This window comes from Podarcis erhardii (assembly GCF_964252035.2).
Source record: "Podarcis erhardii genome assembly, chromosome: 11".
NCBI classification, from domain to species: Eukaryota; Metazoa; Chordata; class Lepidosauria; order Squamata; family Lacertidae; genus Podarcis; species Podarcis erhardii.
Window position 1 is genome coordinate 55,577,538 of NC_138501.1, and position 27,969 is coordinate 55,605,506.

The following is a 27,969-nucleotide window of genomic DNA, read 5'->3' on the forward strand; positions in this document are numbered from 1 at the left end:
ATGGGCGCACAACCCCAGAGTCTGTCAAGACTGGCCCGTACGGGCAGGGGTACCTTTACCTTTACTAAACTATCCTGTATGTGCAGTTTAAAACAGCTGCATATACAAAAACAATTTCGAATAGAGACACAGACTGGGACAAGCTGACGTATATTCACTGGAAAGGTTCTTTGTGTGCGTTTTCAGCGAGAGGCAGCCTACCAGGGAGGAGGCGCAGGAGATGTTCCTGTTGTCATTCAAGCTAAGATACAGAGCTAGCGGTGTTAGTGGACCTAAGAGACAAGGTGGTGAAACAAGCTGAGATGCCCTTCAGCACCATGGTCAGCAGCACCAGCTGTTGCCTGATTCGGCATTGGGATGTGCCAAAGGGCAACCTGCCCTTCCCTGCTTGTGTCTTGTGCCTCGGTGGTCCTGTATACGTGAAGGAGCGTCTCCACTGCATCGTTCAGCCTAGACACTGAGGTCCAGCTCCGAGGGCCTTCTCGGTGGCGGTGCCCGCCCATCAGATGTCAAGGAAATAAGCAACTATCTTACTTTTAAAAGACATCTGAAGGCAGCCCTGTTTAGGGAAGCTTTTAATGTTTGAAGTTTATTGTGTTTTTAATATTCTGTTGGGAGCCACCCAGAGTGGCTGGGGAAACCCAGCCAGATGGGCGGGGTATAAATAATACATAATTATTATAAATTATTGTTGTGTATTTTTTATTGTGGGAATGCATTGCGAAAGAGAGGCTATTTTGTCATTTAAAGAGGGCCCGTTTGTGCAGGAAATGAGCTTGCAGTTGTTAGGCAGAGTCTGCTTGACACGTTTGTGCAGCGTTCTTAACCCTTTTCCACGCTGAGGCCTCTGCTCTGATGCAGCCCAGGATTTTATCACCTCTCCGGTAAGAGGTGCATATCCCGCTTAATATCTGCCGCTAAACATTTGATGGGCCATAATCCTTAACATGGTGCTTTGTTCAGGGCTGGAGGAAGGTGATTGGTGGTTTGAGGAATTTGGTCTAGTTCCCTTGTTAGGGCAGGGTGTGTGGATGTGGTCTGCCTCCAGAGACCAATGGATCCAAAATGGTTCTGGGAACTTTATTGTAGACAAGGCCAGCCTCTGAAATCAGAAGTTGGTCTGGGTTGTTGACACAATTTCTTTCTATCTAGACACTTGAGGGGAGCCTCTTCTGCTCTGTGGTTTATGCTGAGCTGCGGCTGAGAAGATGGTTGAGCCGTGAGCTCAAGCCCCTCTTGTCTAGCATCTGATGGATGTTACCCACCCCGCCTTGCCTCTCCCAGAACGTTCCTCTCCCTGTACAGTCAGTCACTAATGCATTTGCACCCTTCTCCAGAGCAGCAGCCGTGTGTGTGTGTGTGTGTGTGTGTGTGTGTGAGAGAGAGAGAGAGAGAGAGAGAGAGAGAGAGAGTGTGCTCTGGTGTGCATTTGATGGGCCGTTTTCTGCTAGAGGCTCAGCTGCATCTTCTGTGGTTTATCCACCCACATGCTTAGAGAAGAATTGCTTACCATACAGTTTATCTGGAGTTCAGAGCTTTACTCTTCAGGAAGTTGGAATGAAGTAGAGAGATAACTAGGATTTTTTAAATATAGAATTATGTATACCTCATAGACATCAAAGCACTTGGCCTACATTGCTGAACTCTTTCTTTATCAGTTTTAATAATTCCTCACTGATTCAGCCCCAAATTATGTCTTAGCAGTGAATTAAAACTCCAGGCCCCCACAGTGCAGAATATTTAAACTCCTAACTGGAAGTGGAACCCCAGGGAAAGGCTGTCGCTTTGCCTGCAGAAGCTCCCAGCTTCCTTCTCCAGCTTCATCAGTATAAAGCTTTCTTGGGGAGCTGCTGCAGCTCAGAGTGGACCTCTTCCAGCCCCTTCCTCTGTGGATTGTAAATTCCTTGGTGCCTAGACTGAAGCAAGAGGAATGCATCCAGAGAGCTTCTGTGTGGCGGCAGCTTGTTCTGAGGAGGCGCTGCTATTAGAAAGCAGCTTCCCTGGTGGGGTTGACACAACTGCTTGGAGAGCCTCCCTGTTGGGGCTCTGCATTCACGGGTTGTGGCTGTCAGGCCTTTGAACCTGGCATCGGACCATCGGGAGGTTCCCCAGGTTAGATCTGGAGGTGATCTCTTTTTCTTCCTTCCGCTCTCTGGTCTGGGAGTGAGCTTCATGTCGGATGACCTGCCCTGGTGTGGCTTGTCTTTCGAGCTGTCACGGTCCAGTTCACGGGTGATCAAAGTCCCGGCAGGGGACGTCAGGACCGGGGGGGGGGGGCAAGATGGTGGGGTGGGAGCAGGAAGGGGGGTTCAGAAGCCAGGAGCCAGAAGTCAGGAGCCAAGAGTCCGAGGGTCAGGAAGCAAGGAGTCACGAAGCCAAGGGTCCGAGGGTCAGGAAGCAAGGAGTCACGAAGTCAGGGGTTCAAGGCTCAAGAAGCAAGGAGTCAAGAAGTCAAGGGTCCGAGAATCAAGAAGCAAGGAGTCAAGAAGCCGAGGTTCAAGGATCAGGAAGCAAGAATTCAAATGAAGCAGAGCAGGAAACCTGTTGCTGCGGCAAAAAGCCAAAGGGAAATTCGGACCTTCCCAGCTCAAGCCACCAGGTGCTGTGAGTTACAAATCGGCCTCACCTGTGTGGCCACACCTTGCCTCTTCAGAACAAACTTAGGAAAGCCCCAGTCCTGCAAAGTCCTACTGGTCACAGGGCCTGGCTCCTGCACGCACACCGGACATGAGCTGCCACACACTCACCTGAGAGAACCAGGGCTTATTTTGGCTTCTCCAGACCCTTCCCTTTCCCCATAATCTTGGGCAACTCCCATCATTTGCCCTCCACTAAAGCATTTTGGTCATTTATTTCCATCGAATTCTTCTGTGGCCTTTTGAAAATAGCCACACAATCTCTTCATCTCTCTCTCACTCAGAAGGCATATCAGAAAAAAAAAGATATGTTGATGACAGGTACATGCTCAGAAACAAGGAAGTATAATTGAAACAGCAGGCCAATGTAAACCAAAATAACAGCAGTTACTATGCTGTGACTAATTAATTAATTAATTAAAATGCCTTTTTCCAAACACAACGTACCATAAAAATGGCTAAAAATAGGTTTAAAAACAAACTCACAGTGGGTTTAAAAACAATACAGAATAAGCACTGAAAGCAGAGACCTCTTCATCCAACTGGAAAAGCCTTCCCAAACAAAAACGTATTTAATTGTTAATGAAAGTACAGATAGTTGGCCCCTATCGTATCTCGGCAAGGATTCTGTTCCACAAAACAGGGGCTGCCACATGGAAAGCCCTGCTCTGAGTTACTGCTTTTGTTTTATGGACTTTAAGGTGAAACTCTCCCACAGAAAGCAGTGACCTGCTGATTGTAGCAGATCTAAAGGCTGCCAGTGAACTTATCCCCAGTGAATTTCTCTAAAACTTTAAAACCATCTAAGCTAGTTGCCATAATCACATATTCTGGCAGCGAGTTCTGTAAGTTAATTAAAAATGTGAAGCGGAATTTTCTCTTGTGTCCTGAATCTGCTATTAGTCAGTTTCACTAGGTGATCAAAATAGAGAGGGGAAAATCTGGTGGGAAGCAAAACCTTTGCTTCCCATATACTGTGTGTAATCTCTGCACTAAGCTCCCCCTTCCACACTTCATACACACAACTTCCATCTGTCTAAAAATCTCCAAAAGTCAGCATTTCCTCTTCTTGGAGGTGCTGCAGTTCCCTGATCATTTTGAACCATGTTTTCTGTCCCTTTTGCAACTCTTGTGATGTTCTTTTTTGAGATGAGGCAACCAGAAGTGTCTGTAATATTCCAGATTCAGGTAGGTAGCCGTGTTGTTCTGGTAGAAATATATATAAAAAATAAATTGTCCAGTGGCACCTTAGAGACCAACTAAGTTTGTTCTTGGTATGAGCATTAGGTATCTGAAGAAGTGTGCATGCTCACAAACACTCATACCAAGAACAAACTTAGTTGGTCTCTAAGGTGTTACTAGGGGACGCGGGTGGCGCTGTGGGTGAAACCTCAGCGCCTAGGACTTGCCGATCGCATGGTCGGCGGTTTGAATCCCCGCGGCGGGGTGCGCTCCCGTCGTTCAGTCCCAGCGCCTGCCAACCTAGCAGTTCGAAAGCACCTCCGGGTGCAAGTAGATAAATAGGGACCGCTTACTAGCGGGAAGGTAAATGGCGTTTCCGTGTGCTGCGCTGGCTCGCCAGATGCAGCTTGTCACGCTGGCCACGTGACCCGGAAGTGTCTGTGGACAGCGCTGGCTCCCGGCCTATAGAGTGAGATGAGCGCACAACCCTAGAGTCTGGCAAGACTGGCCCGGACGGGCAGGGGTACCTTTACCTTTACCTTTAAGGTGTTACTGGATAATATTTTTATTTTTATTTTTATATATTTGTAATATTCCAGATGTGGTTGCACCATAGATTTCAATAGCAGCAGTACAGTACTTGAAACTTTATTTCCTAATACTCTGTAGCATGAAATTTGTCTTCTCGCAGCTGCTGCTGCTGTGGCCGCACACATATTGCCATTGGTTTCTCAACTGCAACCCCAACATCTCTCTCCTGGTCAGTTGTCACCAGCTCAGACTCCTTCAGTATATATGGGATGTACTCCCCACTTCCTCCTTCCGCCCCCATCACTTCATGCTTATTCAGATTGAACCTCGTTTGCCATTTTATTGCCCATTCATCCAGCTGAGAGGGATCCTCTGACTTCCGTTTTGTGTCTTACGGGGACTAAGGCTGTGTTCTGCAATGGGGTGCTACAACCCATCCACCTATTCCCATTTTGAGAGCGTGTGTCCTTAAAACTCCATCAGAGACGTCTGCGAACCAAGGGAGCCAAAGGCACAAAGAGGACCGCCCAACAAACAAGCATTGAAAACTTTGACCAGGTTCTCAGGAGGGGATGAAGAGCTTGTGTTTTGTGGGGTGGGAGGGTACTTTGCACACTTCTCAAGAAGAGACGTGAGGAGCACCTGCTGATGTGAGCCTCGGGGTGACAAGTTGGTCTTGAGGAAGCCTCATGAAGTGGAGCCTTAAGAGGAGAAGCTCCATTCTTGTTGAGAGAGTTCCACCTCTCCTTTTGGGCCCCCAAAAGGCTGCGAGGTGATTTCCAAGTTCCAACTCATAAATACGGTAAAAAATAATAACTCTGAAGCAAAAGGCAAGAAACCGATTAAACTAGTAGCGAGGAGTAGGCATAAATACAAGTCAGTTTAAAGTAATATAAAGCGTAACAGCAGGAGTTGAAGAGGTTTAGGCAGAGAGTTCTGGCTTTCCTTCCTTCCAGTGGGGAATTTTTGTTCTTGTTGGGTGTTGGGTCACACGGGCTGGTTGTCGGCTAGCCACTCTCCAGGGCTGCTGGGGAGCCACCCTTGCTCTCTCTGAAGCACAGTCTCCGTGCCCAAGTTTGCGTGCACCAGTGATGATGTTTTGGCAGTTAATGCCGGAGTGGGTGTACAGCCCGTGATGAAGAGATGCGGGATAAAAAAGACCCCCCCCACCCGCAACTATGCAATTGCAATTAGCTGCAGCCCCTGCAACCTCTCCCTTTCCTAGCGAGCTGTGAAGAAATCAGTTGTGGGTGCTCTGCTCCGTGTGTGTGTGTGTGTGTGTGTGTGTGTGTGTGTGTCCCCGCCTTGCTGTGCTGCCTGCTCTCATCTTTCCCGAGGAGGAGCTCGTTCATTGCTTTTTGTCACATTGCTTTTTGCCACTGAATGGATAATAAAATTAAGGAATTGTTTCATGCCAGGGTGTGCGGGGGAGAGGGAGGGTGTGGGGCTGCATGGCTCCAGGCAGAAAACAGAGGAGGAGGAGGAGTTGAAGTAACAGGAGCTGCACGGCGGTGGCGGCAGCAGCAGCAGCAGCAGCGGCGGCTTTCCTTTTCTTTCCCAGCACAATGCTGAAGAGAAGGACGAAGTTGAGCTGCTCCTCTGGCTGTCTGGGAAACCGAACGCAGGCTGGAGAGCCAAGCTGTGCCTGGGGAAGGGCCCTTCTAGAGCAGCGCTTCCAGAGTGACCTCTCCGCTCCTTGGGCTTCACTGTTTCTCCTTTCGGGTTCAGGGCAGCTGTGGATTTTTTTGATTTAAAAAGTCTTCCGCTTTGCACTTCCTGCCGCCTGGATGCTGTGGAGCCCGATGCCTTTCCCACCACGACCCGTGAAAGACCCCACCCCTCGGTGGGACAGGCGTTGGCTCGCCCGTGCTTCTTCCTTCTGGGAAAGGGAGCTTTCGTAGTCTTTCGCTTTCCTTTGATTTCCCCAAGTTTCTTTTCTGTTTGCATTTCCTTATGCTTTTGTGTGTTTTAGCCGCAAGGTAAGTTCTAAGACTACAAGCATGAAGTTTGAGGCATCTCTAAAGAGGTGGGGGGAGATGGACGGCTCTGTGTGAGTGTTTGTGTGTGTGTCTGAGAGAGAGGTCCTGACCTGCTGGCTTCCCTTAATGCTTAGTAGCCTTAAACTAGAGTATTTTGGCATGCTCTGTCTCTGCGGTTTGTCTTTCATGCTCACAAATCAGAGCGCTTCCTTTTAGGATCGGTAGACTCCTACATGTCAATTGTTTCAACTGGAATTGAGCATTGAGGGATTCACTGGGGGGGGACACACGGAACTACTTTCTTTATGGTGAAGAATCTTATTTGAAGGGCACATGGTTAGGGAGCCTGTTGAATTATTTTGTTCAGCAGCAACTTCACCAAATTGAAGCACACAAAGCTGAAAATATTTCTGCCCTTGAACTCTTTCCCCCCGTCAGGGGCTTGAGACAGGCGAGTGGGTGGCAGAGCAGTAAGTGCCGAGTGCCTTGTGATTCCTTCTTCTGCCCTCCTGCCTCATCCAAATAGAACCCTGGCATCTCTCCCGGCTGAAGCCAGCTCTGGGTTGGGGGTTGTGAGTATCCCTGGCTGGGATTCTGCTTTACACGAGAGGCAGAAATAGGAAAAGCTTCTTGCTGCCTCACATAATTGTTGTGTGAAGCCACTTGTGAAGCTGACAGGGAAGAACGAGTGACGGAGAGTCACTCCTCAGGGAGGAATGTGAGTGCTGAAATTCACTGTTGTTTGACGTCTTGCTTTGCTATTCCAATTCCCAGGCTGGGCACTTTGGTCCCGGTTTTGCAGAAGCCCCGTTTGCCAGGCCCTGGAGTTTAACTGGGAGTGAAAAAAGGCAGCCTTCCTTTCAGGGGTGCACATTGCTGCCCCTGTTAGAATCCCATGTTAGTGATGACCCACAGTCTTGGAAAGGGGCGTGAACTTTCACAGTCAGCTGCCTGGAAATGGCAATCTAGCACAGATTCACCAGAGTTCATTTCTTTTATGGAGATTGTTCAGAAACATAAAATCAGTGACACAGGAGGCTTGCAGGTGGTTTGCTTTTCTTTTTGGGTGTCACCAGGACAGCTTTTAGCGGGCAGCCTCCGTTGTCCAAGACATCACATACCCAAGTTCCCCGTGCAAACAACTGGCATGCTTCAAATTTCCTTGCAGAGGATTCTGGAGGGAAAGAGATCTGAGGAGCCTGGCATGGGCCGCGGCCGGCCTGCAACTCTCCCAGGGGCGCTGGCGTCACCCTTGGATACAGAAGCTGCCTTGCCTCTTGCTGCTTCATGTCTGCCTGGCTAAAAACCTGCTTTGAATCCTCGTGCGGAGCAGAGACAAAATACCTCGTCATGCTGTCAGAAACCAAACTTCATTCTCGCCAACAAGAAACATGTTTCTTACCATACAGATCAAATAGTGGCCAGTCCACTGCCCCCCTTGGGCATCTGAGCCCCCAGTTTCATTTTCCCCCAGAAGACTTTCCAAGCACATTTCAAGTGTTTGCACTTTGCACTCAGTTGGTCAAATGTCTTCTGAATCTCGCATTTTTCTATGGAGAATGTCACTGGAATTTTCATACCTTGTTCCTAAGAGTAGGTTTCCATGTCTGTTGACTTTTGCTTCTAGATTGTTCAAAGAGTAGGCTAGTCTGCGTAGGCTTACTTTCGCTTACCCTTTCGCTTACTTACCCTCCTGAAGGAAAATTGTCACCTGCCAATTGTTGAAATGCTTCTAACGTTAACTAAAATTAATGGGTGCCTCAGTTTTGTTCATAGAGCTTATCTTTGATGAGGCATTAGTGATAAGCTTTCTTAGCAAGTAGGAGAATGGGAAGGTCTTTCAAGGTGGCTTCTCTCCCTTCCGTAGGAGGAAGCGGTTAGGATGACAGAGCCTTGTAGCAATCAGCACTGGTTACTCAAGGCTGAGTGACTTGACAAGTTCTATCACCGGCTTTTTGTACCAATCAGTTTGTGTTCTGTTCTTGTCATTCATCCCCCAGAAAGCTTTGTTGCTTTCTGCCACATGTGTCCCCTCTGACTGCCATGTAACTAGGATGTCATGGGACCTGTAGCTTGGCTTGGGATGCCTGAGTCCCTTTACATTCCCAAATGCATTCCTTGACACAAGAGGCTGTGCCAGTCTGAGCCTCTGCAATGGCCCCCATGAATCTTGTGAGATTGGCAACAAGTGAGATGGATGTAGGAACCTAGGAGTCAGGCCCATTGAGCTCAGCATTGTCTGCCCTGATCAGCAGCTGTAGCATCTCAGGCAGCTGTTTATTTTGCATCCTTCTCTTTGCTTCCCGTTTTCTTCTGTAAACATTTTGATCTGAGTCTTTATTCCCTTCTGAGCTTGGTGAGCGACTTGCTAGCGCATGTGCTTGCTCTGGCTGGAGTTTAGAATATTTCCCCTTTGATAAGCGTTCTCATTCGGCTCTCTACCTTCCGAAACGTGATTCATCCAGCCGCGTAGTGCCTGCTTCAGCTCTTGCTGAGATTAGCAGCTTGCTTATTGGCAGATCAGGCTTTAGAAAATAAACAGTTTGGGAAGCAAGCGACGAGGACAGAAACTGTCGTCCTGAAGTGTCATCAAATTGCAATTGTAATCTTTGCTTGCCAGCCTCCAGGGATGATGGAGCCAAGAAAGCAGCATCATCCCGGCACCTTGGCCAGGCCTCGTTTGAAGCAGGCGTAGTCCTCCGTTGGCCATAAAAGGTGCCGTGTAAGAATTCCCAGCAAGTGTCAGAATTGCCGCATGTCGAGAAGGGCTGCCATAGCAACCTTTCCTTTGGCACTCAGCTGTGAGTTTTCATTTCTCAGCTTCTGCTGTAGCCTTGCAAGCCTAACCCAAAGCAAGGCGGCCAGGTTTGACTTGCAGGATTAGGCCCACCCAGCCCATGCTCTCCAGGCTTACGAGCCGGGCATGAGAGAGGAGCCCGGAGGCCTTGTTGCTGATCCCTGGCCTCAGGTTCTCCAGAGCGAGACGGCTACCAAAGACAGATGGAAAACCTACATTAGCCCATCTTCCATGGCTAATAGCTTTGCCCGTGTCTATCAGTCAGAGTCGTGTCAGCCTTGAAAAAAGCTTCCCCAGCCATTTTCCCCTTTTGAAAGATGCCCACGGTGTGCTCTGCTCCCCCCTTTGATATGCTACCCCCAGAGGGCCAATGTGGTTCTCAGCCTGCACACAATTTAGCCACCCTGATACAGAGCATGTGATGGCACCCAAAGGGGCTGCACCTTGTTTTCCCTTGGGCTCCCTGCTCGGTCTCTGCCACCTCCTTGGCAGCAATTTGGGGTTTTGCTTGCTGACTCCCTTGTGGCTCATTACAAATGATGTGGCTGCTGGATGGTGCCCTCTGCCTGTCAGGCCAGCTTTGAATAGCAGGGGCTTGTAGGCGGGGGCTCTTGTGGGGTGCCCCACTAGCTAAGGAGCTGCCTTTCTCTGCTGACTGCAAAGCTTAAACATGAAAAAATAAAATATTTCCTTTCTGGGACTGATCTTAGTGCTTTTAACAACTTAGAATGTTTTTATTGCATATTTTCATAAACTGCTTATCCAGCCTGAGCTTCTGGGGATAAGCTTTTTTTTTGCACCCGTTCCCATTATGGTCCTTAACGGTTTCAGTGGAAGTTGCAAGCCCAGCAAACTTCAAACAAGTTTTCTAGCGATAAATGCCTCTCTTCCTGCCCCCCCCCTCCCAAAGCAGTGCATCTCCTCTTAGGAGATTGTTCCTGTTCTTGGGCTGAGGTGTGAAACTTCATCTGGGAGGCAGCCATCTCTTTCCAATGCCTGTGTCTCCAGGCCGGCCCCCTCTGCTCCAATGTGCTTAGTCACTTAGAGATAGTTAGTGTTCTTTGACACTGGAAATGAATGGCTGTTTACTCTGTGGGCTGAAACGGGGTCACTGTCATTGATGAGATGACAGAAGAAACGAGATTTTGCAGGGCGATGCCGCTCGCCCTCAAGAGAACACACAGCTGAGTAGCAGGCCGATCCTGCAGACACCTTCCAAACAGTCCAGCGGCTTTTTCTCTTAAACAAAATTGAAGCTTTTTCCATCAGAAAAAAAGTTGCCTTCTTAATTATTAAGATTTCCGCCCCAGCCTTCCAGTCCGTAGTCAGAAAAGTAAGCAGAAAGGCAGACAGCTTTCAGTAGAACTCGGAAAGAGACGGTGCTTCACACAATACGCTGCTCTGGGATTCTGAATGCTGTGCATGGAAAAGTGGGTTTTGTTTCGCTGCTCCAGCAGTTTCTGAATGGAGCTGAGTGTCGGCGGACCACGCTGTGCTGAGCCAGGCTGGGGGGCTTGCTGGGTTAAAAGTAGTGTAGGAGCAGGAATAATGTCGAAGCGGTGTATTTAAATGCTTGTTTAAATACTGCCCCCCAAGTTGTGAGCCAATGTGTGAAGATGATGCTGTTCTGTGTACTGCTCAGAACTCTCCCTTGACTTTGCAGTTGCCCCAAAGGGCCCTGAGCACAAGAGCCGTCTCCCCTCCTGTGTCTCCAGCAACTGGCATTCAGAAGCATATCTATCATCTCCAACTGCAGAGGCGGAGCAAAGCCATCATGACCCATAGCCATCGATCGCTGTCTTCCCCATGAGTTTGTCCCATCCTCTTTTAAAGCCATCCGAGTTGGTGGCCCTCGCTCCCTCCTGTGGGCGGGAGTTCCACAGTTAATAATAATAATTTATTATTTATACCTCGCCCATCTGGCTGGGTTTCTCCAGCCACTCTGGGCGGCTTCCAACAGAATATTAAAATACAATTCCCCCCAAAAAACTTTTATTTAGCATTTACACCAACAGTCCAGCAGTTACTTAAACTTTTATTTACCTTACAATATTAAGACATTAAACAGCTACAGTGAAAACAAATGCTATTGGCAACTTGCAAATAAAAAGTTGCGTTAACACCTAAAAGTCACCCCTCAGACGCAGCACAAGGTGGAAGGTGGATTCCTTCTGGATGTTGTAGTTGGAGAGGGTGTGGCCACCTTCCAGCTGCTTCCCGGCAAAGATCAGCCTCTGCTGGTCAGGGGGAATGCCTTCTTTGTCCTGGATCTTAGCTTTCGCGTTCTCAGTGGTGTCACTGGGTTTAACTGGACTTCCTGACTCTGCTCCGAGCGCCTGTTCCTCTCCTCCTCCTCCTCCAGGACCATTCAGCACCCACTATTTCACCCCTATTTATTTTTAAGGAACAACTGCAAATGTTAACTCTCGCCAGGTTTATGGTAAATCTTTCTTACCAATGCAAAATAATAGTTACAGAAACTGGCTGAGTTTCTTGCTCACTAGGCCAGTCGCAGTTGGTGTAGAATTATGTAATTGTCCAAGGTTTCAATTCTGTGAAACCTGGCATATTTCTCAGTTGCGAGGAGGTGGCCCAATAAAAATGTCTTCTGTATTATATACGTATCTCATGCCGCTAGTGCCCACTAGAGTAACAGCAAGGAAAGAGGCACCTATCTTCTTCCAAAACGCTGAAGTTTTTTTGCGCAGTGAAGTGGCACGCAAATTTTGTTAAATTCATAAAAAGAAGTGTATTCCTGCCGCCAAGGAGATTGCAATCTAACCTTCAACATGGGGAGGGGGAGAACGTTCTGTTCACTTGCCTGTATCTTCATTAAGGGATGAGGACTAAGTGGTTGTGCTGAGCCTTCCCTTAACTGATTTCAGGATATTAGCAGATGACCTTAAAGCTATAAAAAGAAAGCTTCTGTATGCAGGCAAGGCCTTTTCTTCGTCTTCTTTCATCATTTTTCTTGTGAAAATGATAACTGCACACAGACAAATCTATGCCCATACAAAGATGAAGCTGGAACTGGCTTGTGCCTGCGCCTCTTAGGGAACAGGGCAGAGCTGCTGGCTGCATGCCAAGGAGCACTTTGGGCAGGTAATGGATACGCCAGGATATTGTACTTGAGGGGGATAAATAGAGAGGGCTCTGCTGCTAAGACTTCAATTTCGATAAAATTCCGGTCTCCCTGGTGGAAAAGGAAACCATTCTCATAAAGCAAATTTGGGGGGAGGTGAAGGCATCCTTTACTTGTTGCAAGAGTCAGGGAGACCTTCTTGTTTCACCACTTGGCCCCAGGACCTTCATTCAGTTGGAAGGCTGAAATGGAACAGCAGGTTATACCGGCATGCTTGCAAAAATAGATTTGTCCTGCTGCACGGGTGCAATTTTGTTGGATTACGTGGCCCAAGCTAGTGTGTGTATGTATGTGTGTGTGTGAATGTGTGAGTCGCTTTTTTCTCCACTGACTCCGATATCCAGCGTCTCTGTCCCTTCTCTTGACAGCAGCTTCTGATGAGTCTTAATCCTTGGCCGAGAGAGCCTTGCTGGGCAGGCAGCGAGGGGCAGAGGCCTCTGCCGCTTTGTGGCATGATGAGAGGGCGGCAACATGGCCACTGAGGATGTGCGCCGGCAGAGGCACCCTAAGGCTAGAAGATGACATTGCTTCTGTGCTTAGAACATCTGCTGTGAAACTCCTAACTGGGCAGCCCTCTCAGAAGCAGAAGGCCCTGCTGTTTCTGGAGGAGAAGATGAAGAAGCTTCTGCAAGGGCCGGCGAGCGAGCTCTCCCTGAGCCAGAATCACCACCAGCAGCTTTCCCTGGTGGAAATAGAAACGGACGCCTTTGTCTGTGGCGTCAATAGGAAATCTGCAAGCAGTGACTTTTCCGCTGCTCAGGGGAGGAGCCCTGGAACCAGGGAGGCCAGTAAAGGTGGGCTGGACTGGGATGGATACATCGAAGCCCCACGGGCGTTAGTTCCAAGCCAGTGTGACTCAGGGTGTATCTCTGGCCGCCTGGCCGCAGAGAGCCTTCTGGAGCAAATGGAGAGCCCCGAGGGGCAAGCCGATCTCGCTGCCCTGAGCCTTGGCACTGGCTGGAGGGGAGTTGCTGGGGAAAGAGAAGGGGAAGGGCCCTGCCCTCCAAACAAGCCCCTCGCCTACACTCCTTGCAGCCCTGGGCCCAGAGACCGCTCTGCCGATGTCATTGAGTACATCGTGAAAGAGCTCCAAGGGATAAGTCGCATCCAGATCGAGATTGCTGAGCTCCAGCAGCACCTCACCTTGATCAAAGGCTCTGTGGACGAAGTCTCCAGCTGCGTGGACACTGTTCTGAGTGAGATTGAGGGCCTGCAGAGCAGCTCTGGCCCCACCAGCAAAAACTCCCCATTGCCAAAGGCCAAGGCCAGGGAGCCCCTCCTGGGAGGGCCCATCAGAGAGCCAGTGTTGTATTTTTATGGCATCCCAGAGCAGGAGGGGGAGAACACCAAGGAGCTAGTCCACCGTTTCTTGTCAGAGTACCACTGTTTCAATGGCATTCAGCGTAGCAAGTACATCAAGGATGCTTACAGATCTGGTGCAGCAACAGGCAAGCAGCTGGCCCCACGACCCGCTGTTGTAAAGCTGGCTAACGCTGAGCAGCGAGACTTCATTCTCCAGAAATCGATTCTTTTGCAAAGTGCAGGAGTTACCATTGTGGCCAGCAGTGAGCAAAGCCAGCAGAATGGCCAGGCGGGTCCTGGGGCACAGCTGGGCACCTTGCCCTCGCCAGGCCAGAGTGGGAACCACTGGGGCTCCCTGCACATTCGTGGGGAAGTGGTCAGGACGGACGGAGACGGGCAGCTCCAAGTGGACTCTTGCCAAAACGCTTGCCAAGAGGCTCACCGCCGCGTAGGGGAAAGGCTTAACTTTCAACCAAAATCCACCCTACCGAGGAAGAGCCACCTAATTGCTGAACTTGAAGAAAAAGTGGGGAGAGTTGTGCAAATAATGGGCAGTAGTGAGCAGACTTTGTACAAAAGCAGCTCTTCCGCTGGAGTCCTTGATGCGTCCCACAAGAAGCTGGAAGGCCCTGGGCATGAGAACAAAGGCAGGGATTCCTTGCCATCCCCGGAGTGCTTGGGCAAGGTGCCCGCCTTGTGTGAGGGAGGAGGGGGACGTGCCTCAGATGCTGAAAATGCCACCAAGGGCAGCTCCTCTCCTGTGGAAGAGGACCAAGCAGGAGGGCTGACTCCTGGCGAAAGCGAGACGGACTGTGATGCCACCACACTGGAGTTTCTCAGTCCTGAGCAAGTCAGTCTCCTGGAGGAGGCACCGGTGGCCATGACCACTCCCGGCTGTGACGGTGCTCTGCGCAAATTGGTTGACAGCAGTGAGACGCTCAAAGACATGATCCAGATTGACCTGAACGAGCAAGACCCAACTGATCAGGTCTTCAGGGATGTCCTAGAAAATTCCCAGTACTTCCTTGAGCACTCTCGGGACAGCATTGATCTCGTGGACATGAGGTTCTACACTAACAAACTGGGCAAAGCGCTGAATCACTTCCGGTCTGCGCTGCAGGTGGTGTTCCACAAACTGGAGACTGGGGACCCAGAAGTCCTCCTTGAAGGGGAAAAGAGCTTCCATATGAACAATGAGCCAGCTCCTGCCCTCCGTAGCCCAAGTGTGCACGGCAGCTTGGATACCTTTGCTGAAACTCCCCCTAGTCAGTCTTCTGAGAGCCAGGCTAACACGACTGTGAGCAGTGACAGTGTGGGCCTGATGCAGAGGGCTCTTCCCAGTGCTTCATTGCCTCTTGACAAAGCTCCAGTCCCCGACCTGGTGCCCCCACCGGATTCTGAGAGCTGTGTGGAGCAGCCCTTACCCTCTGGAGAGGCCCAGCAGGATCCGGGTTCTGCGCCTGTGCAGCCCAGCGGGTGCCGACCTATGAGCCTCGAGAAGGTGTGTGCCGAGACCATCTACCTGAACAAGTGCATCAACAACTTCAAGAATGTCCTGAGGGAAAAGAGGCAGATGCGTCGGAGGCTCTTGAAGGAACTGGCCCAGGAGGCAAGTTGGACTTCCTCGGCTGAAGAGATTCATTCAGGTACTCCCAAAGTTGTTGAGATTTGCTGGTTAAATGCTTGCTCGTTTTTTTTCAGAAAGTTTAGCAGCTGCAGGCAGAATGATTAAATAGAAATGGTTTATTGAAGTTTGGTCAGAGATAGCAGATCATAAGAGCCAAAGACAAAAGCTGCCCTATCTCTGCACCCTTAACAAATGCAAAAAAACACACACAAAACCCCCGTTTCTGGAGGTCTGCCAAATGATTTGTGATGTTCTATCTCCAAGGAAGCAGACATTGACTTCAGATCTGCTTCTTGGCAAACTGAAAGCATGTTGGGAAAGTGTTTCTAATACCATTAACCTGCTTAGGGGATCCACTTGGAAGCAAGAGCTTTTCCATGTCTCTTTACTTTCATAGGAAATAGTGAACCAGTAGCCAGTTGCCATTTCCCATATAAATTTGCCAGGGAAGCTGAAATCTGCTGGGAGATCTCTCCTGAAATGTTTAAATAACCAGCTCCAAGGAAGAGCTCTGCTAGAGCACTGTTTCCCTCCATGTAATAATGCCCCTTGAGAAATCCACATAAGAGGTGTTCTGTTGGAGTGCAGAATTCATGTGGATCGTACTCTCCATTATGTTTGTCATGTGCCTTATATCAAGAGCCCTCTTCTGTGGAGCTTATATTGAGAACTGTTCAGATGATAATCAGTTGTGGGGTCCATGTGAGCTGCTTCCTAGCGATCGTAGGCACTTGAGATTCCAATTGGGTTAGGCCTTGTGTTTTACCTTTGTGGGTTTGTGAAAATCAAACTTCAGAACAGTGGAGCTTGACTTTAGGGAGCAATAAGGAGACTTGAAGGAGAGCAAAGGGAAAGAGCAGAAGCAAAATTCATCAGAAGCTTCACCCAGCGAGATTCAGGGAGCTGCTTTGGTCCTTATGTACTACTGAGCTGCAAAAGGACCATGTCTGGGGGTGGGGGGGCACCACCTGCTCACTCGCTAAAATAAGCAAAAGATTTGCACATATTTGAAATTGCACCTCTGCACTTAACCCTTGGGTATAGTGGCAAAGGCGCTTTCCGTTTCCCCCTAAGAAATGCCCCACCTGATTCTAGATCCTCATGTGTGATGCATGTTTTCTGAAATTGCGCCCAAGTGGGCCCACAGTAGCCCCCTCCACCATACTTGACAGCAGCGCCTGTCTCCAAGGATAAAGATGAGGCTCTCTCTCCCCTCCTCCTTCTGCTGCTGTGTGCAGTATACAAAGACGGAACATCATGCCTAGGACAGTTTGACACACTGCCCTGTGTGGGAGAAGGACTTCTCTCAGAACCCTGCAGTCCATGCGCCCAGGCCAGAACCACAGTGGCTTCCCACAGCGGCAACATCAAGTCATAGTGTACTCTGCATGCACATCTCCCACGATGCACACATGGAAGGCGCTCAGTGCTTCTGCAGTGCATGAAAGGGCTCTTGATGGTGGGATGACAGCAACTCCCACTTTCCCGGAGAAGCCTCATGTCCTTCCCCAATACTTCATCTTTTCCTGCTTAAAGCGGTTTTCCACATACGTTTAACGTGTTCTGTCGCAGCTGTACTTCGGAAGGAAGAGCACCAAGTTGAACAAGTGTTGGGCTTGGGAGAGCTGAACTCTCATCCTTGCTCCCTCACAGGCTGAAGGCTGCTCCACACATTGGGGGAACAACCACCTTTTCTTGGATGCTTGAAGGCGAGATGCATGCAAGGAAGACGTGGGAAACTTGCAGGAGCTGGGATTGGCTGCAGTTCCCACTCTGGGCAGGTTGAAACCTCTTGCCATTTCATTTCTGCCGTTCTAAAAGAGGGTTGTGGGGGATTTCCTCCTCTGCAGGACTAAAGGAAAGCAGCACGGCACTTTCAACGCTTTAAATGATTTTCATAAATCATGGGTTGTAAAATTCTCTAGCAGAGTTATGGATAGTGCAGGAGGTTTGAGGCTATAATGAGCTCAATATTACTATGGAAATAGTGGTTTTTATGAGGCAAGGATCCCGCCACAAAATGGTCCCAGGTAATGATAATTCTAGTAAATTAATATGCCCTAGCCATCCATCCATCCTGTGGCCTAGAAAATTTATTCCAGGTCGTTATAAAATCAGCTTATTAGGGTTGGAGGCAGAGAAGTTGTTTCTGCTGAGGGCTGGCAAAAGTTTGGAGCATTTGCCATCTTCCTTCATAAGAAACTTTGATCTTACTCAGAATAGCTGGTTTCTAAGTAGAGGCAGTTTCTGACTGCAAACCACATTAGCCTTTTGTTTTCAGGTGACAATTAAGAACAACAATGGAAGCCCTTTGAAATAAATGGCTGACATTGTGGTGCCATTGGGGAGCTTGTGACAAACTATTCATTTTCCTAATTTCTTGTTCTTTTGATTTGACAGCAAATATTTCCCAAAATTGAAATGGGAAGAGTTGCTAAAATCTGCTAGATTTATCAAGTAATGCTTCAGTTCTCTTTAGAAAACAGATGGGAGAAGGATTCATTTCTCCTCCACCTGTTAAATCACTGCTCATGTGTGTTCCTTTTCTGCATGTTTTCGTTAGGGAATGGGAGATACAGAATTTGAAACAGGAGAGAGAGAGAGAGAGAGAGAGAATGGGGCAAAGGTGGGTCTGATGTTTCAGACTCCTAGGTCCCCAATTCTTTCTTTGCTCTTTTATGCCCAAGAAAAACTAGGCGATGTTTACTAAGAAAATGCGCTTTTGTTGTAATGAAGAAGCTTGATTCAGAGCATACCCTGTCAGGTATTTTCCTTGGGACAGTTTCAAATGAACTTCTGAGGTGATGGTTGGCTGTGTTTCTGGTATGTCAGCTCTTTGTTTGAAAATTAGATTCTTCTGGCATGGGCCTCTCTCTCTAGGCATAATCCTAACCCCCTTCCCAATTCTATTTCGCTTTTTGGAAGCCAAGGGTCATCTACTTTTTGGACAATAACTGCCACACGGGCTCCCCCCCTTTTTTTGGCCAGCAGTCACCATTATGGATTAAAATTACTACCCATGCAACTTTCTTAAAAGTAAAAAGCCATATTCTACTGCATGATGCATGCACACTCAAGTTATGGTCTAATCTCAAATAAAATCAGATTGAACATGCCCCCCTGGATTTGGGCTTCCTGGGGTCCTTTGATCTATATCAGGTTTTTGGGGAGGGAAGCTGAGTAGCTGTGAGATACTGAGATGGTTCTGTCCAAGGTGCTGAATCGAGGGCTTTGCCTACTGAGCTGCCTACTCATCCAGACTTCATTTTGCCCCACACTTTCCAGGCAAAGGTCCATGCTTTAAACTCCATGTCCAAGTGGTTTGTTTGTTTGTTTGTTTGTTTGTTTTGTCCTGGCGCCTCCCCGGTAAAAGCCCGCATTTTACTGCTGAATCGGAGCAAATAGCAATCTGCGGGGAACCCAATTGTGGTTTGCTTCATTCAGTGGTAAAACGTGGGCTCTACCTGTGAAAGCAGCAGGGAAGAGAAAACGAAACTGCTCAGACATGGAGCTCTAAAGTGCAGACCTGGGCCCAGAAACGCAGCGCAAAAGGAAGTCTGCCTGAGCCTTAAGAGTGCGCCATGTGGGGAGGGAGGGAGGGAGAGAGAGAAAGACCCCCCTGCCAGTGCCACTCATTGGCCTTTCATTGGACTGCTTGGTGTAACAAATGTTCCAAGCACCACTAATAACCTCCCTAACATTTTTTTATACACAAGGTGGAGTGTTTTGAATTGAAGGGTTTGCTAAAAAGCTGTATGTACAGTGGTACCTCGGGTTAAGAACTTAATTCGTTCTGGAGGTCCATTCTTAACCTGAAACTGTTCTTAACCTGAAGCACCACTTTAGCTAATGGGGCCTCCTGCTGCCGCCGCATGATTTCCGTTCTCATTCTGAAGCAAAGTACTTAACCCGAGGTACTATTTCTGGGTTAGTGGAGTCTGTAACCTGAAGCGTCTGTAGCCTGAGGTACCACTGTATGTCCATTTCCCTGCTAGCTTGCTTGTCCTGAGGGACAGGACCTCACAGCATTTAAAACAAAACAAAACAAAACGTTTAGCATAAGCATCAATAGTGTTTGATGGAATTGTTATTTAGACGTGATAAATCATTGTGTGGTGTTTTATCCAACCTTCTTCGTTAAAAGTATTAGCTTCTGGGACAGTGCTGCAGTTTTGTAACAGAAGCATTTGGCATTTCCCTTCCTTATGGAACAAAAAGTTACCTGAATGCTGTGTCACCACTGCTTCCCTGGACCCTTTTGCCCCAGGCTCAAAGACATCCTCTCAGGGGGATGTGGGAGCCAGCCTACTCTCAGGATCCCTGGAGCTTTGTGGGTCATCGTTAAGGAGAGGGGACATGACTTCTTAAGTGAGTCAAGATTTTTTTAGGTGCCTGGAACTGCTGTGGATTTCGAGGCAGGTGTGACTATGCTATGCTAATTAAAAGGTTTACTTGTAATTAAGATTCTATGCCCACAATATGTTGCTGATGCTAAGAATAAAATGAAATATGAGTGTTTTATTGAAACTGCAACAGAAATTCATTTTTAAAACATAACCACCCCAACCTTCCAGCACCTTCAGTGTACAAAGTTGAGCCTATGTTTTTCAGGCTAAATGGACCTTTCCTACTAGGGATTTTGGGGGGTGATACAGAAATTTTACATCTCTGCACTGCTTTGCTTCATTTTCCAAACTTGGTCAACAGCGTAATTTTTCCGTGTTAACTGTGTGACTCTCCTTTCCTCTCCTTTGTGTTCCCCCCACCCCTTTCTCCTTTGCAGAAGGAAGTAGAGGAGAACTTCAGGTTATATACTGTTCATTCTAACCAGTGTGTCTCCTACTTTTGACACTCCAGTGTGTTATTTTTGCATGCCCTGTTGAATTGTCACTTGGCTGTTTGGCTGACCCCTGAAGTACCCCCCCCCCAAGTCTCTTGGCAAGTTCAGCATGCGACAGTCTTGGGAGGAATTCCTGATCTTGTGTATGAACTGAGAGGAGTCTGTTCAGTGCAGGTAGCTTCTATAAAGGAAGAAAACATTCCTACTTAACACCTTGTTGATGTTGCAAACCCATGTCTGCTGTGTGCAGTTCCTTCCCAGTCCCAGCAGAGGATAAATGTACTGTGTGCCATGGGAAGGATACCTGGAGAGAGTGTGTGTGTGTGTGTGTGTGTGTGTGTATCTGTGGGTCACAGAGGCTAAACTTTTACCTCTTGGGCACCAGTACTTAAAATATAAATATTATTTTGTGTTTGTCACTTTGGCAGAAGACTTGCTACTAATTCTAAGGATTGGCAGAGCCACCATTCCTTTTGGTGCTTCTGGGCAAAATTGTTTTGTGTTTCTTGGAAGCACTGTGCAAACTCATGGGCAGAAATGGTCTTTAGGGGTCTGCAGGCTACAAGCAACAAGGGCTTTATCCTTGTGCTACCTTGAACTCAAAAGACTCATTGTCCATTTCTAGCCATTTTATTCAGAGGTCAGACACCAGAGGGATGAAGCCCAAGAGCAACGTTCTGTAAAAAGCAAAGCAGGTTTCTAATTCAGGTTTGTCTACATGTTCCTTAGCGAGATCATGCATTTGACTTTTTGGTTTAAGATTTGATGGCCTCCATGCACAGTTTCCAGGGTGAGAAGGGCGTGCATCCAGAGGCCTTTGCTTATGTTTGTCTAAATAGTGCTTCCCCAAGTGGGCTTGCTTCATTTGACTGCCGATTTGGACTCCAAATACATGTTCTGTCGCTTTAATCTGACTGCATCCTTGCACAAAGCCAGCAGACTTACGCCCAGGCACCTCAGAGGAGACCTGCAGCTGGATCAGACCCAAGGTCTGTCTGGGCCACCATCCTGTCCTTGCAGATGCCTACAGCTAGTTCAGAAGCACGACAGGAGTGAGCCAGCACTTGTGCTGCCCTTCTCGTGTGTCACAGGAGTGAGTCAAAGTGGCCACGTCATCTCTGCTAGCGCTGGCGCCGTGCCTTCACATGAGTGGATTTCTTGAATGCCACATGATTGATCTGTGACTTGCTCGGCGCAGGCAGCATTCCTGTTGATTCCTCCACCTTTGCCCTTGTAGGAATTCCTCTGAGAGGAAGTCCTGGGCAGCCGCGGATTCCCAGGGAGGCGTCTGGGTGGAAATTGCCCTCCTCTGAGACAAGGTGCTGCTTAGCCTGGCCGGAGAAAGTGTTACTGGGGAAATGAAGCTCCCCTTCTCTCCTTTGTCCATGAACTCCTGAACTCCTCATTCAAAGGGCAGTTTGATTGCCTTCCTTGGTGCAGTTAGCAGAAACTTGGTAATTGGCTACTGAGGAGGCCAAGAACAAGGTAGCAGTTGACCAAAAGGGGCTCCTCCTTTCACCTTTCACTGTTTGTTTGCCTGCCTCTGTTCCACTGCTTGGCTGCTCTGGTTCCAACAGTGCTGTGGACCTTAGAATAAGTGGCTTCCTATTGAAGTAGCCTGCCTCCTCTCGGTGCTCATTCTGGGGCTCATCCTGGTGGCAGCTTCCTGCACAGACTGTGGGGCTGCTCGTGTCGAGAGCCTTGGAAGCCAGCCATGGAGGTGGCAGAGCCCTCTCTCTTGTGCTCTCTTCAAGCTGGGGAAGTGGATGCTGCTGCCTGGATGAGCCTTTTGTTCCCTTGTGCTCTCTAGGCAAGGATGGCTGCTTTTCAGGAATTTGTCTAGCATGTATTTGTTCTTCCAGGAAACAGGCTGCTACTAAATGGTTGCTGCTGCTGCTGCAGCTCCTTGGTGGTGCAGGTGCCAGGAACAGCTGGCAGGCTCCTCTGGCACCTCACAGAAGTCCCCCCCCCCGGCTGTTTCCTGGCTTAGGGATTGAAAAGCAGTGTGAGACCAGGCACTTTTTTCTGGTTTCAGAGGGGCCGAAGGGAAGGTAGATGTGTGACTCAATTCCGGTGTCCATAGCCTTACGTCTGTTTGTTCTGTCTGTTTGTGTGCTCTCAATAAATAAGTATTTTGGAAATGTTCTCGGCAACATTAGGACTTCACAGATTCAAATCAAACTCGTAGGATCTGCTCTTGCCAAACTCTTGGGTGTGTTTTTTAAAAGAAATGTTTGTGGGTTGATTCCCCCTCAAAAGCACATTGCACTGAACAGGCTCTTTTGGCCCCTGTCCTGTGTGCCGCCGTGTCCACACCACTGGGCAGCACAGCCTCTGCCATCCTCTGAGGTGCTAATGAACATGAAGCGCTTTGTGTGCATTTTCGTGCATGAAACGTCCTCCCTGATTTTGAACTCTGCAGCTGGCTTGAACTTCGCTCAGCACAATTAATTCTTCTCTCTCCCTCTCTCCTTCTCTCTCTCTTAAAAAAACCAAACATTTAAGGGTCCGGATGATGGCGATCCGTCCAAGTCACCGTGGTTCAAAGGAGGGTAAGTGGCCTTTGACAACTTCTGTTTTTATATTGTAAATTGCCCTGTGATCCTCAGATGAAGGGCAGTATAGTCATTTAATAAGTAATAATGGCACACAAGCCTCTCAGAGTCTCCATGTTAGTGCATGAGCTTCAATTACTCAGGGAGGGAGGCAGACGCTAAGTTAGATCATTTCAGGGGGTCTGCTCTGAGCAAAACTTAGCCCCACCTCAAACTCTTAACTCCACTGCACCCTCCCCACCTCTCTTGCTGCTTCTCCCCCTGTCTGGTCCTGCTCCCAGAGCTCCCTGCCTCCAAGCCCCTCTCCCAGCCTCACGCCCCCCCCCCCACTTGCAGCCCCTCACAGCTTCAAACCCAGCCCAAGCCCACCTATGTAGCTGAGTCCCCTGAGCACTGCGGCAGCCCTGCAGGTTTCTCCCTGAGGCACGCAGCTGAACCCCCCACCCAAAAAAATCCTTGAGGTTCCCAGCGGTAGTAGTGGGAGCCTGGCCCCCTTTGCTTTTCTCAGGCTGCATAGAGGCCGTTCCTTTCAGAAGTACCCCAAGAGAGACCAGTGCACTGCATGAGAAAGTCCTTTCTCATCTGCCCCCCCTCCTTGTGCCTCTTCCTTGAGTCCCTGGGTTTCCTCCCAGCGCAAGAGAGGGTTTCGCCCACCATAGACTGCTCATATGGATTACCGCTTCCGTGAAGGAAATGTGGCAAAATAAGGTTCCTGTGCACACAACCGCTTGTTGAGGTTGTGGCTGCATTGGGAAATGTGGGCAGGTGTGAATTGGCAGACCCCGTTTCTGCTTCTCTTGGAGTTGGAGGGCAGGCCAGGGCAGGCCAGGGACGGTGGTGAGCCCTACTTGTGCCTCTTCCAGCTGCAGCCCCCTCAGCTTCTCTCTTAAGGGCCTGGGCTTGGAGCTTCTTGCCTGCCCTGCAAAGGACCTTCTGAGGGCAGCTGGTGAAGTTGGTGTGATCTCCCTCCTCCTCCTCCTCCTCCTGGGTGTCTCTGCACCTGCTCTTGCCACCTTCCCCCATTAGGAACTGAAGGCTTGCCAGGAGAAAGACGGGAAGGCACCATTTTACATGCTGTTTGATTTTAAATGTGTTCGTGTGTTTGATGAGAGCCATATGGCTTTGATCTGTAATATTTGAATTCTGCTCCCTCCGAGGGCTGGTGTGCTGTTGCAGCCGGCGGGACTGAGCAGGGGGGCACTGGAAGCTCCACCCCGAAACGTCTGCCTGAGACTGACTTGCCTCTCTCCCTGCATATAAATCAGGTTTCCAAACAATGAATTAGGCAAAACTAATCAAACATGAAATTAAACGAGGGGAGGCTTTAATTTCAATGAGCCTCTTTCCCGAGCTGGCTTCTCTCTTTCGTCTCCTCCTGCCACACCCGCAGATGTGCTGAGCTGCTTAGCAACTCCCCCAGTGCTGGGAGGTTCGTGGGCCATCACCCCAGAGGCGGCAAGGGAACTGTTTTTGTTTCTTCGAGTGTGCGAAGCGCCTCCTCACATGAGCTGCTTGTGAAATGCACACACTCAGCTGCCTTGAAAGAGGGGCAGATGTACCCCAGCATGCTTCACTCCAGCCATGCCAGCTGTAACTAGGGGAAAACTCAAAAGCCCCCCACCCTCCCCTTGCTGAACGGAAGCATCAGCCAGCCCTGGGCAGTGGCTGGGCAGTTATCCTGGCCAAAAGTGTGCCTTGCAGGGGGCAGCGTCATTGAGGTCATGGAACGCCCTCCCACCAGATGTCAAAGAGAACAACGACTAACAGACTTTTAGAAGACATCTGAAGGCAGCCCTGTTTAGGGAAGCTTTTAATGTCTGATGTATTACGGTATTTTAATATTTTGTTGGAAGCCGCCCAGGGTGGCTGGGGAAGCCCAGCTAGTTGTGCAGGGTATAAAAAATAAATTACAGTGGTGCCTCGCAAGACGAAATTAATTCGTTCCACAAGTTTTTTCGTCTTGCGAGTTTTTGGTCTTGCGAAGCACGGTTTCCCATAGGAATGCATTGAAAATCAATCAATGCGTTCCTATGGAAACCGCCTTCAGACTAGGTCCGGGGACAGTCTGTCCCCCGACCTCTTCTGAAGGCTGGGGGGGGGGGACAAGGGCTTTTCTTCCCACCCCCAGCATTTTAAAAAACCCCGAGACAGCAGAGGACTTCTCCGCTGTCCCGGGGTTTTTTAAAATGCTGGCGGGCGGCAGCACTGCCGCCCACCAGCATTTTAAGATCGCCCCGGACAGCGGACTTCTCCGCTGTCCCGGGTCGATTTTAAAGCCCCCGGGAAGGCAGGCGGGGGGGAGCAAAGACTTTTGCCCCCCGCTGGCCTTCAGAAGAGGTCCAGGACCTCTTCTGAAGGCCGGCGGGGGGCGAAAGTCTTTGCTCCCCCCCGCCTGCCTTCAAAAGCCGTCCGGGATAGCGGGAAGCGCTTCCCTGCTATCCCGGACCGCTTTTAAAATGCTGGCAGTGGGGAGCAAAGCCTTTCGGCCCCCGCCAGCCTTCCTGGACCTCTTCTGAAGGCAGGAGGGGGGGGAAAGGCTTTGCTCCCCACCGCCAGCATTTAAAAGAGGTCCCCGGAGATTTCCCTATGGGCTTTCTTCTTGCGAAGCAAGCCCATAGGGAAATTCGTCTTGCGAAGCGCCTCAAAAAACCGAAAACCCTTTCGTCTAGCGGGTTTTCCGTCTTGCGAAGCATTCGTCTTGCGGGGCACCACTGTATCATTATTATATTATTATGGTGCCTTGGAGAAGAGGCTGCAGGGAGGGTGTCAGACAGAGAGTTGAAGCTGAGGCTCCATGCTTGCCTGAGCCGCCGCCACCACCTCCTGTCCTTGGCAAGAGACCAACCCTTTTTTCCTGGGGCCACTTGCACTAACTTGCTAGTGCGAGCTGGCTCCCTAAGGCACCTTCTCTGGCTTTCTGCTTAACCTGTTGCCATCATAGATAACAGAAATGGAGCCTTTGGGGTGTGGACACACGATCCCAAAGGCCGCTAGCCTGGGCACTGCTCTCCTCCATTGTCCCTCTGCAGAACCCCCTAAGGCTGGGCCCCATAAGCTTTCCCATGGCCTCCTTCTCTAACCCCCGCTTCCCCCCTTCTGTAAAAACTCTTGAGCAAATGGAAGTGGAAGCAAAGAGCAGGAGGGCAGGAGCGAGGCAGGGCAGCTGGAGAGGGAAAGAAAGGAGCCGGGGTCAGGAGACTGGAGGACGTCCAGCTTGAGGGGAGAAGAGGAAGGAAACCTATGGGGCGTCTGGATCCAGGGGAAATGTGCTGAGTGGGGGGCAGTATTGTGCCCTGAATCCTGTCTCCCTTCTGGGTGAAGGCTTCCTGGCTTGGGTCTGAGGTTCCTTTTTCCTTGCTGCCTTTGCAGAGATAATTAGCCGTGTGCTTGTTGCGCACAAGCCAATTATCCCCATCCGCTCGTCTCTAACTTTGCCGCTCACGTTTTTCCAAGCGTCTGTGTGCATCAGCGTGACAAGGTATTATCAAAGCTGACAAGCGTTCTCCTGAGGGCAATAGACTTCCAGCACAGTGCAGATAACACACTCCCCGGAGTTATTCAATGTGAAATATATGTAACTTAGTACAGCAATATTTAAAGTTTCGCTGACAGCTTCACTCCGTGTTATTGTTCACCTGCAGCGCAACAGGGAGGCGGCAGAGATGGATTCCAGAGCAGTGAAATGGTTGCATTTTTCCCTTGCCTGCCAGAATTTCTGCCTGCCTCACTGCCAAAGGGTGGTGTGTGACGGAACTGGGCCTTTTTAACGTGCTCCTAAGTGATCTGCATGGGGTGGTGATGCCGTGTATGGCTCAGGGAGGAAAGAAGGAAACGGGGCTGTGAGGAGTCCGAAAAGAATATGTCCAAACTAGGCAAATGCCATTAAAGTAGTGCATGTGCTTCTATATACTGATTGGGCCACAAAATGCGAGCTCTGCCTATTCCCTGATGAGTTCCAAATCAGTTTGCCACCGAGGGAAAGGAGGCAGGCATTGGGCCTGGTAGGGCAGCCAGAATCTTCTGCTCTCCTGCTCCTGCCCCAATGGGCAGAGGTGATGGAAACTGTAGCCCAACAGCATTTGGAGGGCCACAGGTTAGAATCAGATCATTTTGAAGCCCAAACCTGTCTAAGGCTCTCATCCCAAATCCACAGATAATCTTCTCCCCCATCCGAGAGAGAGTTCTGGAATGGGAAGGGCTTCCTCCTCCTCCTCCTCCTCGCTGGCTCTCCTGATGAGCAGGTGCTTTTCTCTTTTAAAATGTAGATTATAGGCGTCTGAAGAGCTTTCCTGTTGTGTCTCTTTGGAGTTCAAAGAGTGTTCTGCCATGATGGCCTGATGAATTCTGACACCTTCCCCATTGCTGCTTGCCATGCCTCTTTGGAGGAAAGAAGAGAACAAAACCTGATTTAATTTGTACATGGGATGGATTTGAGCAAGGCGCCCTTGATTTCAGAACTGTCAGGGGCGCCTGTGCTGTGTAACCTGAACTGACGGGAATAATTCACAGACTTAAAGCCACACAAAAGCCGCTCGGCATTCAGTCACGTCAAGGTTATTCCTTGTAGCGTGGAGCATTTCTTGCCTTGTTGAACTGATGTGTTTTTAGGTGTTGGTTTCTCCAGGCCAAGGCGAGATCCTGCATTGCCCGCGTGATTCTTAAGTCTGCAGGAGGCCTCACGTGGGTCCCTCAAGAGCATCTGGCTGACAGATGATAACTTGTGGCTTGCCATCACTGCTTGCCCTCATGCATTTTCCCCTTTGCTTTCTAGGCCAGCTGGGGGTCTCTATGGCATCGACAGCATGCCTGACCTGCGCAAGAAGAAGCCCACCCCACTTGTCAGTGACCTGGTGAGACTTCCTGCCCCCCATCTCCCCTACATGAATATAATGGAAGTGGTATTTACTGCTTATCATTCAAGTGCAGAAATGTTATAGGAACAAGACTTATGATGAGTTAGACCTAGGTAATGTAAGGGACGCGGGTGGCGCTCTGGGTAAAACCTCAGCGCCTAGGACTTGCCGATCGTCAGGTCGGCGGTTCGAATCCCCACGGCGGGGTGCGCTCCCGCTGCTCGGTCCCAGCGCCTGCCAACCTAGCAGTTCGAAAGCACCCCCGGGTGCAAGTAGATAAATAGGGACCGCTTACTAGTGGGAAGGTAAACAACGTTTCCGTGTGCTGCGCTGGCTCACCAGATGCAGCTTGTCACGCTGGCCACGTGACCCGGAAGTGTCTTCGGACAGCGCTGGCCCCCGGCCTCTTAAGCGAGACGGGCGCGCAACCCCAGAGTCGGACACGACTGGCCCGTATGGGCAGGGGTACCTTTACCTTTTAACGTGGATTCCTGGCAAACTCTCATTTGAAAAGCTGCAGCTTCT

The 27,969-nt window shown here is 49.6% G+C and overlaps 1 protein-coding gene across 13 annotated transcripts in view; it reads left to right on the forward strand.

Annotated features, from left to right (window-relative positions):
• Positions 1-27,969, forward strand: part of UNC13B (unc-13 homolog B) — a 160,079-nt gene that overhangs the window by 70,813 nt on the left and 61,297 nt on the right. For 12 of the 13 annotated variants that reach the window (XM_081881302.1, XM_081881292.1, XM_081881299.1 and 9 more), the window contains 2 exons: positions 22,542-22,588; positions 27,363-27,441. In XM_081881302.1, coding sequence (XP_081737428.1) covers positions 22,542-22,588; positions 27,363-27,441 — 126 coding nt within the window. Of the gene's footprint in view, positions 1-5,851; positions 6,329-12,635; positions 15,216-19,979; positions 20,003-22,541; positions 22,589-27,362; positions 27,442-27,969 lie in introns of those variants that run through there. The other variant, XM_081881294.1, reaches the window with a different exon arrangement.